Raw genomic sequence first — 16,149 nt, forward strand, 5'->3', positions numbered from 1 at the left:
TGTAAATCACAGCTGGACTGACTGTACATATCCTGACCAAGGAAAATAAAACTCTCACTTTGTGCAGTAATCTACACCTGGCTTTTCTGCCTCCATCCATAATGATATACATTATATAGACTAAATGTCATCTAAAATTAATGTTTATTTGCAACATAGTATAGCAAACTATTACATGATCAAAAACAAATTAATTTTAGCAAGAACATGTCTCCATTTTGAATGTCTGGGGTCGCCATAAAATTGTGATGTTAAAATGGGGTCACGAGCCAAAACAGATTGGGAACCACTACTTTACATGCTCCTTTTTGAATCTTTTTCCTGTCTTTATTGAAACGTCCTCTATAAGAGTTTATATATTGTATTGTATGTTCTAAAGACTGTATTATATTTCAGCACAATGAGTGGTGTTTGAGCTGAAATATTCACCCTTAAAGACATAAGCAGCTTCCCGGAACCAAAAGTATCCACTGATTTTAAATGGTTAATAACTGTTGAACCACTAATCCTATCAATACATGTAAATAATTCAGATAAAATGCAGTTTGTCAGGGTTTCATGGTCATCAAATATGATGTTCAGAGATTCCATAGTGAACTTGGAAACACTGTCATCTTCTGCAGCATTGGTTCACTAATAAAAACCCATGTAGTTTGATAAATGACAGTGAGACAGACTGTTGTTCTGTTAATGATATATTTTGCAAAAAAAGTTACCTTTTCTTCAGTTTTCTCTGTTATTATATAACCTTTGGATGTACTCTGAGCTTTTATGAACATTTGCATGATCAGTGAACTAAATATAGGAAAATACCTATTTTCACTGAAATATGCAAAATGTATTGGGCTGTATTATGATAAAGGGCAATAAGTTACTAAGGAAAGGTTAGCTGTGATGGGGAAAATACATGTGGAAAAAATAGTTCTGGTTCTTTAAAGGTTAAACACAGTCTAAGTCACAGTCAGTAATCTAATATCAGACAGTACTTCCTCTTATTGCATGTGATTGTTGACACTATTGCCCATACAGTTGAAGAAAAAAAAAAAAAAAAAAAAAAAAAAAAAAAAAAATATATATATATATATATATATATATATATATATATATATATATATACTCTTGATAGATAAAAAGCAACTGGGACTCAGTACATGTGATCATTGGTCAAAGGTGATTACCGATGTGTACAACTGGTATGATATGCTTTAGCCTAGATGTATGAGTGAATGGAAGACAAAACAGACAAACATGCAAGATCTATGGATATATATTTCATTTCATATTTCCCTTGACCTATTGCTGGGTTGTTTTTTGTTCATTCAGTTTTTGTGTATTATTCATTTTTTCTTGAAATGAGCATATTTTTCACTTTCCAAAACGTACCTGGCTAAAAAAGAAGGAGGAATCAGTTACCTGGTGTATCCTTCCTCTTGTATTCCCTGTAGTACACCTTTATTTACCATGTATATAGTGACTACTGCCCATTTTTGTTCATAGAGAACAAAAAATAATCTTTGATGATCCTGGTCTACATACAAAATATTTTCAGAATTAAAGTAATAAACTCTTACCAAATTAGAGCTAATGTCAGTTGGAAGTAAAGTCACAATATGGAAAAAATGTGTCTACTTCAAAATATTGTTCACACTTCAGAATACATTCAATTCTCAGATTCCCTCTAGTGTAAGGATTATAAATCTGCTACATACATACATAAAACCTATGTTTATATTAAATATAATAATACTTTATCATACCAATTAGTAATATAATCATTTGTTTTACAATTTTAAAGATTTACCATATTTTTGGTAGGTCATTTCCCAAAAACTTTAGACCGGTGTTAACCTTGTTGTAACCTGAGATGCCAGTTCACATCATTGTATTTGCACAGGAAACTCAATTTATCCTTCATTGTATTACAATGCATTTACAGTGTCTAGGGCTAAAGAGGGAGCTATCCAAGGTCTGTGGAAATGACTCAGTAGTGCACCACTTCCCCCCAGCCTGCAGCACAGGTTAATATTAAAGAGCCAGTGCATCTTCTCAACCACTATCCAGACAAATGTGGACCTTTTACTGCAAAGAATGAGGCAAACAGGCCTCTTCATATCACAAGTAATACATCACATAGAACCAAATAAAAGCAAACCTTTAAAGTAATACAAAAATATTTCTTTTTATTATGGCAGATCAGAACAAAAATGTGACACAAAATGCAGTTGTACAAAAAATACACAGCTCTTCTGCATGTTTGTCTTGTTCCAAAGTAAATGTAATCAATAATAACTTAAGTCTAACTGACTTTCTGGTCTGATGAGCTGTTGGAGTATGAGTATGCTTTTCCTAAGACTATTCTGTCTCGTAGAAGCTTGAAGAAGGCGTAGTAGTTGCTGAACAGGATCAAAGCCAGCGATATCGTCTGATGCCACTTTTCAGAGCATATCAACGAGTAGAGCTGGTAGAATATCATGGCACCTTCCAGAATTATGAGTATGTTCAGTATTCGTAAAGGCTTGTTGAAGAAGAACTAGAGGAGGAGACAAAACCAATGCAATCAGATACAAGTTCATACAAAAAGCTGAATGTTGTGAAATGTTACACATACTTTTACTAAAGAGGATTTGTCAGCACAGGCAGTTAACAAGCAAAATAATTTATGATTGTAACAAGCTTCAAGATGATGAATTTAATGTACAGTATGTTACTTTGTGATTCAGATATGAACGTTTATATCTCAACACTGATTTACTGAGGCGAGCTGTTCTGTGGGACACGCTTTGATGATTCACTGCAGAAATACTCACATAGAAGCGATAATGAGACACATCAGATGGCACTGCAACATTGTAGTGACCCATGGCCTTGTACACATTTTTATTGTGTTTGACCAAGACTCCCTGTGGCCACATATATTCTTCTGTCCATCTGTGAAAACGTAAATAGCACTGATGTAAAACCTGACACCTGCAAGACCACACAGTAACTTTTCAATGAATTAAATGGAATAAACTGGTAAAGTATTAATACGTACATGTGCTGAAGGACATTGGAGCAGAGGGAGGGGTCTACTTTCTGCCAGCAGCCCAGGTGAGCTGCCGCTTTGTGAAGGAGGTCACAGTAGCGAGGAGGTAATAAGTGCCTCATAAGAATGACTGAAGTACTGACGGAAACGAGGATGAACAGTTCACAGGACCAGCGTTTGTCTACGTATTGTGTACTCTGCAGGAAAATGAAGACGAAAGAAAATGTTTTAAACCTTAAGCGACAACACTGATACTGTGCTGAATGAAAAGTGTAGAAACCAGGCCAAAAGTTCTCACCTTGACAAACCAGACAGGAACAAAGGCTACGTAGTAAGCACTGAGCATCGAGCTGACCAGAACCTCCTTCATCCTCCAGTTGAAATCCATCTTGAGGTACTCCACCTCTTTACGGATGAGGTCTGGGGAGAGGCAGCAGGCGTGCGTCGGCATGGCCTGGACGCCGTAAAGCTGGCTGGTGTGCTGCTTCCACGTCTCCTTTAGCACTGTCAGGTAGTCCCTGCCCCGACCCATGCTGCCCACCTCCTTGGAACCGATGCTGGCGATGGGGGAGAGCGGACCTGCTCTCCGGAAGTCACAGCTCAGCCGGAAGAACGGAATATACATCCCAAATCTGACGGAAACGACAGGGATACGGGTGAACCTCATACATGGCACTGACTCACAGCTCACAAGAATAACACTGTATCATGAATCACCTTTTTTGACAGCTGCATTTCTAAAGAAAACAGAACTTCATACTCAATCCACAAAAATAAAAATAAAAATCAGTAATATCATCAAATTATATGTCTTTTTATTAAAGCTCATATAATTGTGTTTTTTAATGTTTCCTTCAAATGTTCTTACACCATCAACCAGCTGAGGAACACAGGTGAAAATGAGCTAAAAGGAGAAATCTAACACACTTACACAATGGACCTCATTGCGCACAATATTTTGCAACCAGTTCTATTCTAAATAAATAAAAGAAAAAAACATTAACACTGAGACTGAGAGATGGCTTTTCTCATGTCTATACAACGAACTGTTCAAATCAATCAAAACTTCAGCACTACAAGCCCCACAGCCAGAGTTCGTAAATTATCAGAAAATACCACCTCCCAAAAAAGTTCCCACAATTTCATTTAGACTCTTGGACAATTAGACTGTGTTTCTCCAAAGCTGCTAGTTCTTGGAGAAGGTTCCTACAATGACAATACATCTTAGCCGCCCATCTGACACATCATCAGTGTGTCAGCTGGATGCTAAACACTCATTTTCACTTCAGATGAAAGTATTGAACATCATAATGTTAAATCTAGCAGGAAATGAAAGGTAGATAATTTAACCCCAATGACAAACTGCATTAAGTTATTAATATTTAATACAGTAGAGGTTATAAAGCTCTGTTTACTCTGATGCACTTCACTAAAATACTAAACAGACAGCAAACACATCTGAAGGATGACTTTCACAACTTACGGGTAGCAGAGGAAGAGGAGGCTGAGGACCGAGTAGGATCTGAAGAGGTAAATGAGGGAACGGCACAGACTCCAACCCGTCAGCGTTAGCACAGCAAACCTGGCCATCACTAAAAAGATTGAATGAGGGAAGGATAGTTTCCCACTTTGTGAAGCCTGCCGGAGAGAAAAGACAAGTGAAATATATTCAACCCCTTCCATACAGATACAGTTGTTTTTCTAAAAAAAATTTCCTCACTCCATTGTGTGCATACCACCTTTGTCTTATAAACGTACATATGATACAAAAATGACAACAAATGCTCAGATGAACCACTTTTTTTTGGCAGATTTAACTGTGGACACTGTGGATCAGGTAATATTGTGCGCAGAGACTTTACTCAGACATGAAGTTGTGCAGCACTGACAAGTTAAGGTTTAAATTTAAGTTAATTTAAAAGTGTTTGTTTTTTATGAACTATACTGTGGAGGTTTTGCCACAAACCCAGCACACACATGTCCATGATGATATGATCCAAATAATATGGAGACTTTTGACATTTTTTAAAATATCCCTCTGCATTTGCAAACATGAACTAAACATATGCACATGTCAGCCATTGTTGTTATCTCAGGCAGAGACATGTAGAGTTAAATGTTCACTACATAATGCAACAAAAACCTTCACTTTGGAGGGAATTTCACGTAATCTCAATTTTAATGACCCACAAAGCCCAAACGGAGAAAAATGTTTTGCAAAATATCAATAGTATGGACAGGGCATGAGTCTACAGTGCCAGTGCAACACTACGGATTAGCAAAGACAAACACAATCGGAAGTTTATGAGAGGAAAAGGACAGTAATATACCTTTCCAAAGTAAAGGACTGGTAAACAGTAAACACACAATTGCACATAGTAATACGTATGGAGATTGTATATTTTCTTACTGATATTGTTTTGGTGGAAGTATTCTCCTCATCAGTGATATTATACATATACATACATTTAATATTTGCATATTTTAAGTGCCCAATTAACATGTTATGTTTCAAATGCTTATATTTTATCCAGTTTCAACTCATTGTTTTGAGAATGTAAAGAAACACATATGTAATAGCTTCATAAAGACAGAATTCTTACCTCTTTAACAATCGCTGCAATTAACCTTCGAGCCAGGATGATGATTGTAAACACCAGCATGTTATAATCAATGAGGTGAAAGTTCTGTAAATGATAAGATTAATTCACGACTATTGTTCCCATCCACCACACACTGCATATTCAAATGTGTACTCTAAATCAGTTCTCACCAGCGATGTGTGTGAGGGTGGATGTGAAGGGGGGTACCACCACACAGTCTTGTAGATGTTGACATAGTGGACAAAGAGGGCAATTAGGTGGCAGAAGAAAAGATGGAGCTCGAACAGCACATTGCGATCCACAGACAACTCTGGGATCTTACAGTGCTTGAGAGGCACCACTGTCTGCGCTGCCAGAGGGGGGCTGGACATGCAGGTCCCCGAACCATTCCTGCGGACAGAGCAGAGTGCTTTCAGGATCCAGAACAAGCCAGTACAGTAATGTGTGTTATAGCGATATGATATGGAAGAGCATTAGAGTGCATTAGACCCAGACTCACCTTGTACGAGATCGCACCCCTGTGACGGGGGAGCTTGTTGAGTGGCTGCCATTGCTCATTGAGCCTGGTTCATTGCTTAGTGGAGGTCTGCAGTACGTGGTACGGTTCGCCCCTCTCCTTCCACCAGCCATTGCAGACCCACCCACGGTTCAATTCTCTTAACCACTTGTCCACTTCAGTAATTTCTTTTCTTCTTCTTCTTGTTATACCTGTTTATAACAAGGGAGCGGTTTAGACACAAAGGCTATGTTCAAATCTAACAGCTCTAAATGCAAGTCATCTTGTGCATTTGACAAAAGATGAACTAGATCAGGATCATCCAACATATGACCCATGGGATGAATAAGTATTAACAGTTTGTATCAGGGCTTTATTTGCAAGTTATTGTGCTATCATTTTACTGGTCCTGCCTGCTTGAAATCAAATGGGACTGTATGCAGCTCCCGAAGTAAAGTGAGTTTGACACACCTGTTCTAGATCAATCAATAATGTCATTCTGAGGTAAGCAGGGTTCTCTCTACCATAGTAATGCAGAGGTGCAGTGCTTGTGATTTTCAGGGTTCCTACAGGTTTCTACAAATTAAATTTAAGACTTTTAAAGACCTTTTTAAGACTACTTAGAACAGACTTTAATGCCCATACTGGCATAAATTTGCAATTCCTATAATTTAGGAAGTTTTTTTTGTATTTAACTACTCCAACAACTTGATTCCCACCATCACCAGTCATTCCTCACCAGGGGCTGCAAAGTTAGCCATAACTGGTTCCTAATTTCAATATAAATTGTCGGGTGGAAATGAGTCAACTAACGTTATTTTCTTTGCAGCTTGGACATTTAAGAGACACATTTAAAACACAATACAGCCAACAAGTTTATGGTAACATAAACTAAGATCTACCATATCAAATGTAATACCTTCTAAAGACTTTTTAAGGTATTAAATGCAGATTTGTAAATTTAAGACTTTTAAGAGCCCAGAGGAACCCTGATTTTGGACACCACCTAAATTAAACTCAATATAGAGAGCATCAAACTAATTAAATGCCTTTTCCCAGCTCTGATGCAGGTATTCCCCAGTGCATTTATTTACCATATTACAGTATGTCTTTAAGCATATCAGGATGTATTTACCCGTTCTTGTTTTTTTTATTCCCAGAGATGGCAAAAATTACATGAAATCCAATCTATATTATTTATTTACCTGTTCTAGTTTTTCTCCCTAACAATATGACAAAAATGATGTGAAACTATATTTATCTACATTAAATTACCGTTAATTTGGTGTGTTAAGTTTTCTGGTTTATTTTCACCTTTTTATGTTTGTGTGTGTTTGGTTGTATGCATTGTTGTTGTTTTTTTCTCTTTTTCCTATATTGAATGCTGGGTAGCTGAATTTGTTATGTAGGACAGGCATTAATATAAGCATTCTGCTTCTGCCTGTGCCTTTTCAGTCATTAACCTGTTGGTAATGTTTGTAGTGTTGTTGTTGACACTGGTTGTATTATTATGTGATGACTGAATAAAGAATTTCATCATCATTTATTTATTTATTTAAATTAAAAATGTGATATTTTCTTGCAGAAGGATGCAAAAACTGTCTGTCTATGCAGCCAAGTCTTGAACAAACAGAAGGATAAAATTGACATGAATAAAGTTTTTGAATGTCAGTACAGGTGGTTAAAAAATGTGAAAACAAAGTAACCAAACCCAAACACTGATGGGAAAACCCTGGGTAGTCTATGTATGCACAAGTTTACATATAATGGCTCCATCTACATTACTGAAATGATATCATGGTCAGTGATTTGGTTGTGGTTGGACACAAGGGTGATAATGAAAGGAGTGGCGCACACTGTCAGAATAAGCACAACACAAATACATCTGTGCTATATTAAGAAGATACTTAAAACAACGACACATTTAAGGCTAAACTGAACGGACCCGTAAGTATTTTATTTGTAGCTACATAAATCGAATAGCTGTACTTTAATTAGTTTGCATTGCATCCCCATATTATGGTGCAAGTTTTGCGGAAGCTGACATTACAAGCTAGCTAAGAGGCTACAACATTTATTCTGGTCCCGGGTCAGACATCATCTTGGAGCAGGATGGATATGAGGCATGAGGCGGCAGGAGAAAACAACGTGGACCCACACAATGAGGGAGGGACCCCAATCTGTCCGCCAAGACCATGCTGGATTTAGTACAAAGATTGAGGCCTTGGCTAACAGTGTCTCAGGCGAGCTAGCTTCCAAGCAACCAACCAAACAGGATAGACAAGACAATATGAGCTTACCGGGTGTTGTTTATGTGGTCTGCGTTAAATTCTGCCCTGGTGCATAGATAATAAATCAAACGCAGTAGATTTTCAGAACACTGACTTCAATACTGGCGTACTTTTGACTGAAAAAACCGAAGAGACTCATTGTTGATGTGAAACTAGCCGCTGATAGATGGGGGCGCGGATATGTAGCGACCTGTGGGAGGAGGGACATTTAAAGGGACATTCCTGTAAATATTCAATCACAAATACAGTGTGTTAGAATATGGAAAGAAAAAAGTGTTACGCCAATACATTCATACATGTGCTTTTCTTTATAATGCAACCGCAAAACCATGAAATGCTATTTCTGGGCGGTCGCATCCCCTGAATGTTACATTTTACGTGACTGTAACAAAGTGGTAAAAAGTCGTAAATTATTCTACTAGTCCTATTAATATAGTTTTCGTAAAGATGGAGTTAGTTCCCCTTTACTAAGCTTCTATGTAGCTATTCTTTTTTCAATTTAAGATGACACCTTATAACGCATCTTTACCACACGTTGGGTCCCTGAACGCATCTGCACATGTATTTTTCTGTACGTCAACACACACTGTTCAGTAAGCGTCTGCTGACCAGAAGAAACAAGCTGAAGATGGAATATTTCATAAAACTCATCTTCACATATGTATAATTAACAAGTAGCCTTTACTTCAGTTTGTCTTTCAGGTCATTTCAACCCAGGTTAATTAAATGTTCACTTTATTGCACAAGAGAGCGACATGTTCCAAGACCAGTATTTACTTAAGATTCAATGTTACTGCAGCCATCCATTACACAATCTGGCACTCAAGCATGATAAATAACTAAAAATTCTAACATGTTAACAGATTTGCTCATTTCATTCAATCAGTGCATTTCAGAAATGACCAAATTTAGTAAGTTATTTAGTGTAAGTATGCTTATTTGTGAACACTTGAAGGCAACAACACTTCATGTATAAAAAGCTTTATTTTCACATTTAAAAAACAGTTAAGAACATTGTAGTGTAAAAAATAGTCAGGACACATTGCATGAAAACATTGACCACAGTGAAAAATATTTGTAGTGATTGCTTCATCTTCAGGAGGATTTCTCTCTACATTCTTTCTTTTTTTTTTTTAATTGATAAAATGAATCCCTGAGGGATGAAAATAGTGTTTCCAGGAACAAAAATGTAAGACCTGTTGAAGAGAGAAAGAAAAAATTACTTACACAAGAATATTTCAGGACATCATTTTTTTCCTCAGACTTAATACAACAATCTTATTAATCTGCAAGTATTTTGAATGTTACATAAACTCCAAAAGCTTAAGAGCTTTTCCTTTACTGACCATGCAAGGCCTGGTAAGCTGGAGTTCATTGTCTCAACTGCCCCTACACATTTCCTTTATAACCTAGAAAGAGAAACTTAAGTGAGTCTTATGACACATCAGGGCTTGCAGGCATTCACTGAAAAACACATGCAAAATTTAACTTTATACTATAAAAATTTCATGCAACTCAAGCTGAAAGGATTTTGTCCATCAATGGGATGTTTTAACGCTTCAAGTGAAATTACTAGTTTTCAGGAATCTACATTCTACAGAAATTATCAAGATGGAAATTGTTAAGTATTGAGTGAAATGAATGGACCATTATTGGTTTTATTGAGCAAGAGTTGCATCACAACCATTTCTGATTGTTTTGTACGGCTTATTTTGCTCGGAATAACTACTGGTAACATATTTGGTACTTAAATGTTTTGATATGTTTTGGATGACTTGCATTACTTGATGTTTTTCCACAGAAAACAAAACAAAAATCTAACAAATGAGTGTTAGGGTTAGTTTTACCTTCTTGTGGCGATCTTTAGGCTTTTAGAATCCTCTCCTCTGCGATTTTTTTCTTTTATAAAAACCAGCCAGCATGACTTTGCATCAAAGTCAAGTAAGGTCCCTGTAAGCTTGATTTGAAATACTGTTGAGATTCAGTTATATCAAGTGGCTGAAGATAACACTGCTCTCTTGAGAGCTTAAAGAGATATACTGACTAGGGTTAATGACAATACATGTTCAAGCACTATATCATTCAAATCAAACATGTATTTGGCAGCACATTTCCTCAAGAAATGATAAGCTTTATTTTTGTAAGGTAACAATACAAGTGTCCTTTAGATAAGTTTTGAAAACAGACGAAGAGGATGAGTTCATTGTCAAAACACTGCTTTAGTGTTTTTGTTGATTTTGTTTTTGATCAGGCTGACGTATATACATACAGCTTATTCAGCATTGGGGAGAACCACTGATGAACACTTCACAAATGAAGGCATTCCTTTGGTACAACAAAGGCAAAATACCATGTTTAGATGGATTAAAAAGAAACTAGAAACTTTATTGAAACAACGCACTTCAGAAAAACATTTTGGATATATTTAGTATCCTATTTAGCCAAAAGTACACAAGCATTATGCATTTTGGAGACGGCAGGGCTTAAAGCATACACAGTTGTCCTAAGGTTATATACAAAATATTGAGTTGGCTGCAGCCTTTCTTTATGCAAACTAGGATTGTTAATCCTTCAAGCTTTACAAGAATTAAAAATCGATCATCAGCGATGATTTTGCATGTATGACAGTCCAAAATATACCAATTATGATAGTGGCAAAAATAGATGCATTTTCTGTCAAATGGGTATCACTTGAATTTTTGGAGATTCAATAACTTCACACAAGACTAGATTTGTTTTGTCGTATAAACAAGGATAAGACATACTTTTGTTTTTAATCAAAATGGCTCAGCATTGTATTTGAGTTTGCAACTACATCTATTCTAGTTATAGTTACATTGAGGCATTATGAGTAATTTTTGTCCAGACATGAAGGACTTTAAAATGCAGCCTATGTGAGAAGAATTAAATCGCCACAATCACATTTTGTTAACGCACAATTAACTGAATATAACCATCAAGTTTCACTAAAATGTCATTCTTGTTCCTTGGTTATTTTTTGTCACAAGGACTTTAACTGCCAACAACGCAACTCAAAAACAAACATTAAATGGAAACAGATAAACAATGAAAACTGTGTTTGTTTGTCATCTAGCACTCTATGATACATCCAACCAAATGTTTCTACCGTGTTTAAAAAACAAAATAAAATAAACGATAAAAAAGGACCAAACGAGAGGGAAATTACTTTTGAAAAGTTAAGTGAGTAACAATCGCAGACAGCTGCCATGGCAACTCTCTACCATTAGGCGTTCAGTATCTTCCATACGGATGCTCTCTATACGACCCCTTCGTCTGTCTGTTTGGGGGGGCTTTGCCTCCACCTCCAGAGTTGGACCATGAGTTGTCCCAGTCATCTTGAGCTGAAAAACAACAGAAACCAGTGTTAAGATGACGTAAACTGAAGATCCAGCCACTCTACAAGAAGCCATTAATTATGCGTTTTAACACAGGAGATGCCAAATTTAAATACTTACCATAAGAGTCGTATGAAGATTCCTGGGCTTCACCATGTGCATAATCGTAATATTCAGTGTCCCTAAGAGATTGTAAACAAATGTCAACAAAATTCCCTTCACAATAAAGATGTTGCCTCACACTGCCTTCAAATAGAAGCAATCAACCTACCCAGGTGCAGATTGTTGGCTATAATAATCATATCCTTCATAGGAAGGATCGCCGTAGGACTCGTCATATGGAGGCTGGTGAGAAAAGAAAATAATCAAGGTTAGACAGAAGAGGCACACCTATAAATAAGAAATTACACCGGTTGTATGAACTCACATATTCTTCATAGCCTTCAGCTTTGCCCTGTGATGCTCCAGTGGGTGGACCCTGGTGCTGCTGGTGGGAAAGTGCTCCAGAAGGGAGCATTCTTGGTGCCCCTGCTGTGGGAGGTCTGGAGCGGGGATTAGAGCCTCCTCTGTTAGGAGCAGAAGGCAGTCCACCCCTGCCAGATGGTGCACCTCTGGGAGCAGAGCCCCGTCCTAGTCCACCTCTTGGACCTCCTCCACGCATTGCTCCACGAGGGCCCCCACGTGGCATTCCACGCCCCCTGTGGGAAATTGACCATGTTACAAAGTGCAGCATGTCTATAATGTTCAACTTTAATGACAAAGAGCAAAGTTTAGATTCATATCAGTGTAACTTTTACAACCCCTCAGGATAGTTCTACTGCTAGCCTGTTATACTTATAAGAGAAACAAAAACTGTACCTTGGTCCAGGAGGTCCGCCTCTGCCTCTTCCCATGTGACCACCACGCCCCCTGACTGAACCATCCTGGGCTCCATTCAGGAAATGAGGATCCATGTATGGATCCTGCTCACCAGGTTCCTGGAGATCAGACAGCAATGGATTATTTATTCATCACAGTCCAGGACAAACAGACTTAAAAAGCACCTGCTGTCTTCAAATACCACACTAGGTTCTACTGAATACCTACCGGGATAAGAAACTTCTTGACCTCCTCCATAGCATGGGCCATACGCAGGTAGGCTTCTGGTATGGGTGCTGTTACCTCAATGAACACATGCAGCTCCATGGCAAGGTGGGCATATTTAGCCTCACCACCCTTTCTCAGTTCTTCCTCCTGAAGAATATAGTCAATGTACAGGATCACTACACATGCTGCTGTAAGAATGGTGCAGAGTAACACTTATTTGACAGTACAGCTAATAAAACATACCTTATTCTTGTCTCTCATGGAGCCTTTACCCAGAACTGAAATCTTTGCTCCAGTCTCTTCTTGGAGTCTTTTGATTGTGCTGCCCTGAGGTCCTAGGAGTTTACCAACAAAGTTGACCTATAGAGGAGAAAAAAAGTGCTACACTTGAATCACATCTACTATTAGATTAGCATGAGCAAAGATGATTCCAGTTAAGTCACATGACATGTTTTCTCCAGTGAAAAAACAACGCTACAGTTAACACAAGACTACAATAATCACTGGTTGCTACAGAGACTCCGCTTCCTGGACAGTGGTTTTAACACAACTGAGAAACTGGTCATGCGAATGAAATAGTTTCAAGAGGGAGTGCTTCAACAAGACACACAAAGGAAGAGATATGCATTGGTTTTGTTGGCAGCCACAGAGTACGGGGGTCACAGCATTAAAAAAAAACAAAACAAAAAAAACCCCATTTATTTATAGTAAAAAAAAAAAACAAAAACAAAAAAAAAAAGTCTACTTTGAGCCGCTCTGATCAAGCTCTTAAGACAACTGATCCATGTCTAACTTGATCCCTAACTGAGCAAGAAGAGGAAAAAACACATACCCTGGGGTACTGCTTGGTAGGGATGAGCACTCGTTCTTTAAGTTTCAGATTCTTGGTGGCAAATAAGTCCAGATAGGTTTCTTTCTCCGGTTCTTTCTTGGTTTCGCCCTTCTGGATCCTTTCAATCTCTGTATGAAAAAAAGAGAGAAAAAAAAAATTCAAAGATCACCAAACATGCGATCCAAAACACTGCATCTCATTATTATCTTTTATTCATCCATACAATGAATTGCATCTGCGCATCAAAACAAAAGCATGTTTTATCAAGTGGAATCTGAATCTCCAAAGAATCAATGAACATCGGCTCGAGCAGCCACGAAAAAAGGCACAGGGCCGATTTTCATACATACGTATATTTGAAAAGCGTCAATGTAATTAAATAATACCGAATGAGTTATATAAAATTGACCAAATTAATATGACCTAATACGATTTGATCCAAATCCGTCTAACCCACTTTCCTCGTAACACGTGTTTAATGCACCATTGTTCAGGCCTCGGCCTCAGACAAGGCGCAGAGGAAAAACTAGGCCTCGGCCATTCTACCTTTAGCTTATCTGCGTTGACCGTGATAAACCAACGAGAAATTACAATACCTGCAGAAATGAGCTTCATTGCATGTGTGAAAGACGAATCCAGGCTGTCTTTCTCGGCCAGGAGCTCCGGGAGGTACTTGGTGTCTTCCATTTTGTTTTTCTTCTGTAGGCTTGACTCTATGGCGGACTCAGAGTTGTTCTTATCACCATTCGCCTGGCTCATAATGCAAGAACACGACCTAATTACGGAACCAAACCTTGCTAGGTTCGTTAGCGTTACAGCAAAACTAAGACGTTGTAGAAATGTAACAACAGAAGAGTTAAATAAAGCAGTTTGGTTTTGACGCCGGTATGAGTCGTAACGGCTCTGGACAGACAAAGGAGAGATGGCGTAGCTTCTTTTGAGCGCGACGAGAGGAAGACGAATGGGGGAGGAGCTGCTTACGTCACTGGGTTGAGCAGCCGCTCCTCTGTCCTGAACAACAGCTCAGTGTGTTCACTGAAGCTCACATTCATGAACACAAATCTGACCAAGAGAAGCCATTATGGCATGTTTTTAAAACAAAAAGCCTTCTTGGAATAAATTCATCTTAAATAATCATCTTAAAACAAAAATGCTGTTAAATGTACGGGTTTTGTCATGCATTTAAATGTTTTCTGAATCAATATTCATCCCTGGCATTTGTTTTCTTTTTTTATTTGTTTTTGTCTAATCATTTTATTTTTTGCTTTGTTTGACTTTTGACAGGTTATTTGCCTTACTGGACTGACCAATTATTTGCAATATAACAATAACAATACTACTACTGCTACTACTATTACTACAACTACTACTAATAATAATAATAATAATTCAGAGTTATAAACTTATTAAAAGTAAATCCACTACCGTTTTTTAACATAGAAGAAAATTGTGACTTTATTGTGAAATTACTGTTCTAATGTGAATGTTTGTTAAATTAATGTTACTCCTGCGATAGAGTGTTTGTCTTCATTATTCCATCCATTCATTGTCTTCCACTTATCCGGTTCCAGGTCGCGGAGGCAACAGTCTAAGCAGGGATGCCCATACTTCCCTCTTCCCAGACACCTCGTCTAGCTACTCCAAGGGGATCCCGAAGCGTTCCCAGGCCAGCTGAGAGTCATAGTCTCTCCAGCGTGTCCTAGGTCTTCCCCAAGGCCTCCTCCCGGCAGGACATGCCTGGAACACCTCCCCAGGGAGGCATCCAGGAAGCATCCAAAACAGATGCCTGAGCCACCTCAGCTGGCCCCTCTCAATGTGCAGGAGCAGCAGCTCTACTCCGAGCTCCTCCCTGGTGACTGAGCTCCTCACCCTATCCCTAAGGGTGCGCCCAGCCACCCTACGAAGGAAACTCATTTCGACTGCTTGTATCTGGGATCTTGTCCTTTCGGTCATGACCCAAACCTCATGACCATAGGTGAAAGTAGAATGTAGACTGACCAGTAAATTGAGAGCTTCGCCTTTCAGCTCAGCTCCTTCTTTACCACAACAGGCCGATACAATGTCCGCATCACTGCAGCTGCTGCACCGGTCTGCCTGTCAATCTCACGTTCCATCCATCCCTCGCTCATGAACAAGACCCCAAGGTACTTAAACTCCTCTACTTGGGGCAAGGCCTCTCTACTGACCCGGAGAGGGCGAGCTACCTTTTTCCAGTCGAGAACCACGGCCTCGGATTTGGAGGTGCTGATCCTCATCCCACTTGCTTCGTTCTTGGCTGCAAACCGCCCCAGTGCATGGTGAAGGTCCAGGTTCGATGAGGCCAACAGGACAACATCATCCGCAAAAAGTAGAGATGAAATGCTGTGGTCCCCAAACTGGACCCCCTCAGGCCCCTGGCTGTGTCTAGAAATTCTGTCCATAAAAATTATGAACAGAACTGGTGACAAAGGGCAGCCCTGC

At 38.6% G+C, this 16,149-nt stretch overlaps 2 protein-coding genes across 3 annotated transcripts; both read right to left on the bottom strand.

Moving 5' to 3' along the window:
- Nucleotides 1-2,153: 2,153 nt before the first annotated feature.
- On the bottom strand, nt 2,154-8,681 carry tmem39b (transmembrane protein 39B). Its single transcript, XM_030126343.1, has 9 exons — nt 8,425-8,681; nt 6,128-6,336; nt 5,799-6,018; nt 5,629-5,712; nt 4,509-4,663; nt 3,324-3,657; nt 3,035-3,222; nt 2,808-2,928; nt 2,154-2,530 (listed from the first exon to the last, which is right to left on the bottom strand). The coding sequence occupies exons 2-9, from the start codon at nt 6,256-6,258 to the stop codon at nt 2,297-2,299; spliced, it is 1,467 nt and encodes a 488-aa protein (XP_029982203.1). The 5' UTR covers nt 6,259-6,336; nt 8,425-8,681; the 3' UTR covers nt 2,154-2,296.
- An 830-nt stretch (nt 8,682-9,511) lies between these two features.
- Nucleotides 9,512-14,642, bottom strand: LOC115413479 (KH domain-containing, RNA-binding, signal transduction-associated protein 1-like). Of its 2 annotated transcripts, XM_030126346.1 has the most exons (11): nt 14,286-14,642; nt 13,690-13,817; nt 13,101-13,217; nt 12,858-13,004; nt 12,630-12,748; nt 12,199-12,469; nt 12,043-12,116; nt 11,892-11,953; nt 11,603-11,777; nt 9,762-9,824; nt 9,512-9,611 (listed from the first exon to the last, which is right to left on the bottom strand). In XM_030126346.1, the coding sequence occupies exons 1-9, from the start codon at nt 14,446-14,448 to the stop codon at nt 11,668-11,670; spliced, it is 1,191 nt and encodes a 396-aa protein (XP_029982206.1). In that variant the 5' UTR covers nt 14,449-14,642; the 3' UTR covers nt 9,512-9,611; nt 9,762-9,824; nt 11,603-11,667. The 2 variants fall into 2 exon arrangements, with proteins under 2 accessions (XP_029982206.1, XP_029982205.1); XM_030126345.1 differs by having other exon boundaries at nt 9,535-9,611; nt 9,762-11,777.
- Nucleotides 14,643-16,149: the final 1,507 nt, after the last annotated feature.

The sequence above is a fragment of the Sphaeramia orbicularis genome, chromosome 22 (assembly GCF_902148855.1).
Source record: "Sphaeramia orbicularis chromosome 22, fSphaOr1.1, whole genome shotgun sequence".
Taxonomy (NCBI): domain Eukaryota; kingdom Metazoa; phylum Chordata; class Actinopteri; order Kurtiformes; family Apogonidae; genus Sphaeramia; species Sphaeramia orbicularis.

Coding starts and splice junctions, on each gene's coding strand:
- tmem39b (XM_030126343.1), bottom strand. CDS start 6,258: ATGGCTGGTGGAAGGAGAGGGGCGAACCGTACCACGTACTGCAGACCT. Junction 3,658..4,508: donor CTCCTCTTCCTCTGCTACCC/GTAAGTTGTGAA, acceptor CGTTTCCGTCAG/ATTTGGGATGTATATTCCGT. Junction 2,929..3,034: donor TCCAATGTCCTTCAGCACAT/GTACGTATTAAT, acceptor ACGTTTTCACAG/ATGGACAGAAGAATATATGT.
- LOC115413479 (XM_030126346.1), bottom strand. CDS start 14,448: ATGAGCCAGGCGAATGGTGATAAGAACAACTCTGAGTCCGCCATAGAG. Junction 12,117..12,198: donor CTGAAGGCTATGAAGAATAT/GTGAGTTCATAC, acceptor TTTTCTCACCAG/CCTCCATATGACGAGTCCTA. Junction 11,778..11,891: donor ATCTTCATACGACTCTTATG/GTAAGTATTTAA, acceptor GTTGTTTTTCAG/CTCAAGATGACTGGGACAAC.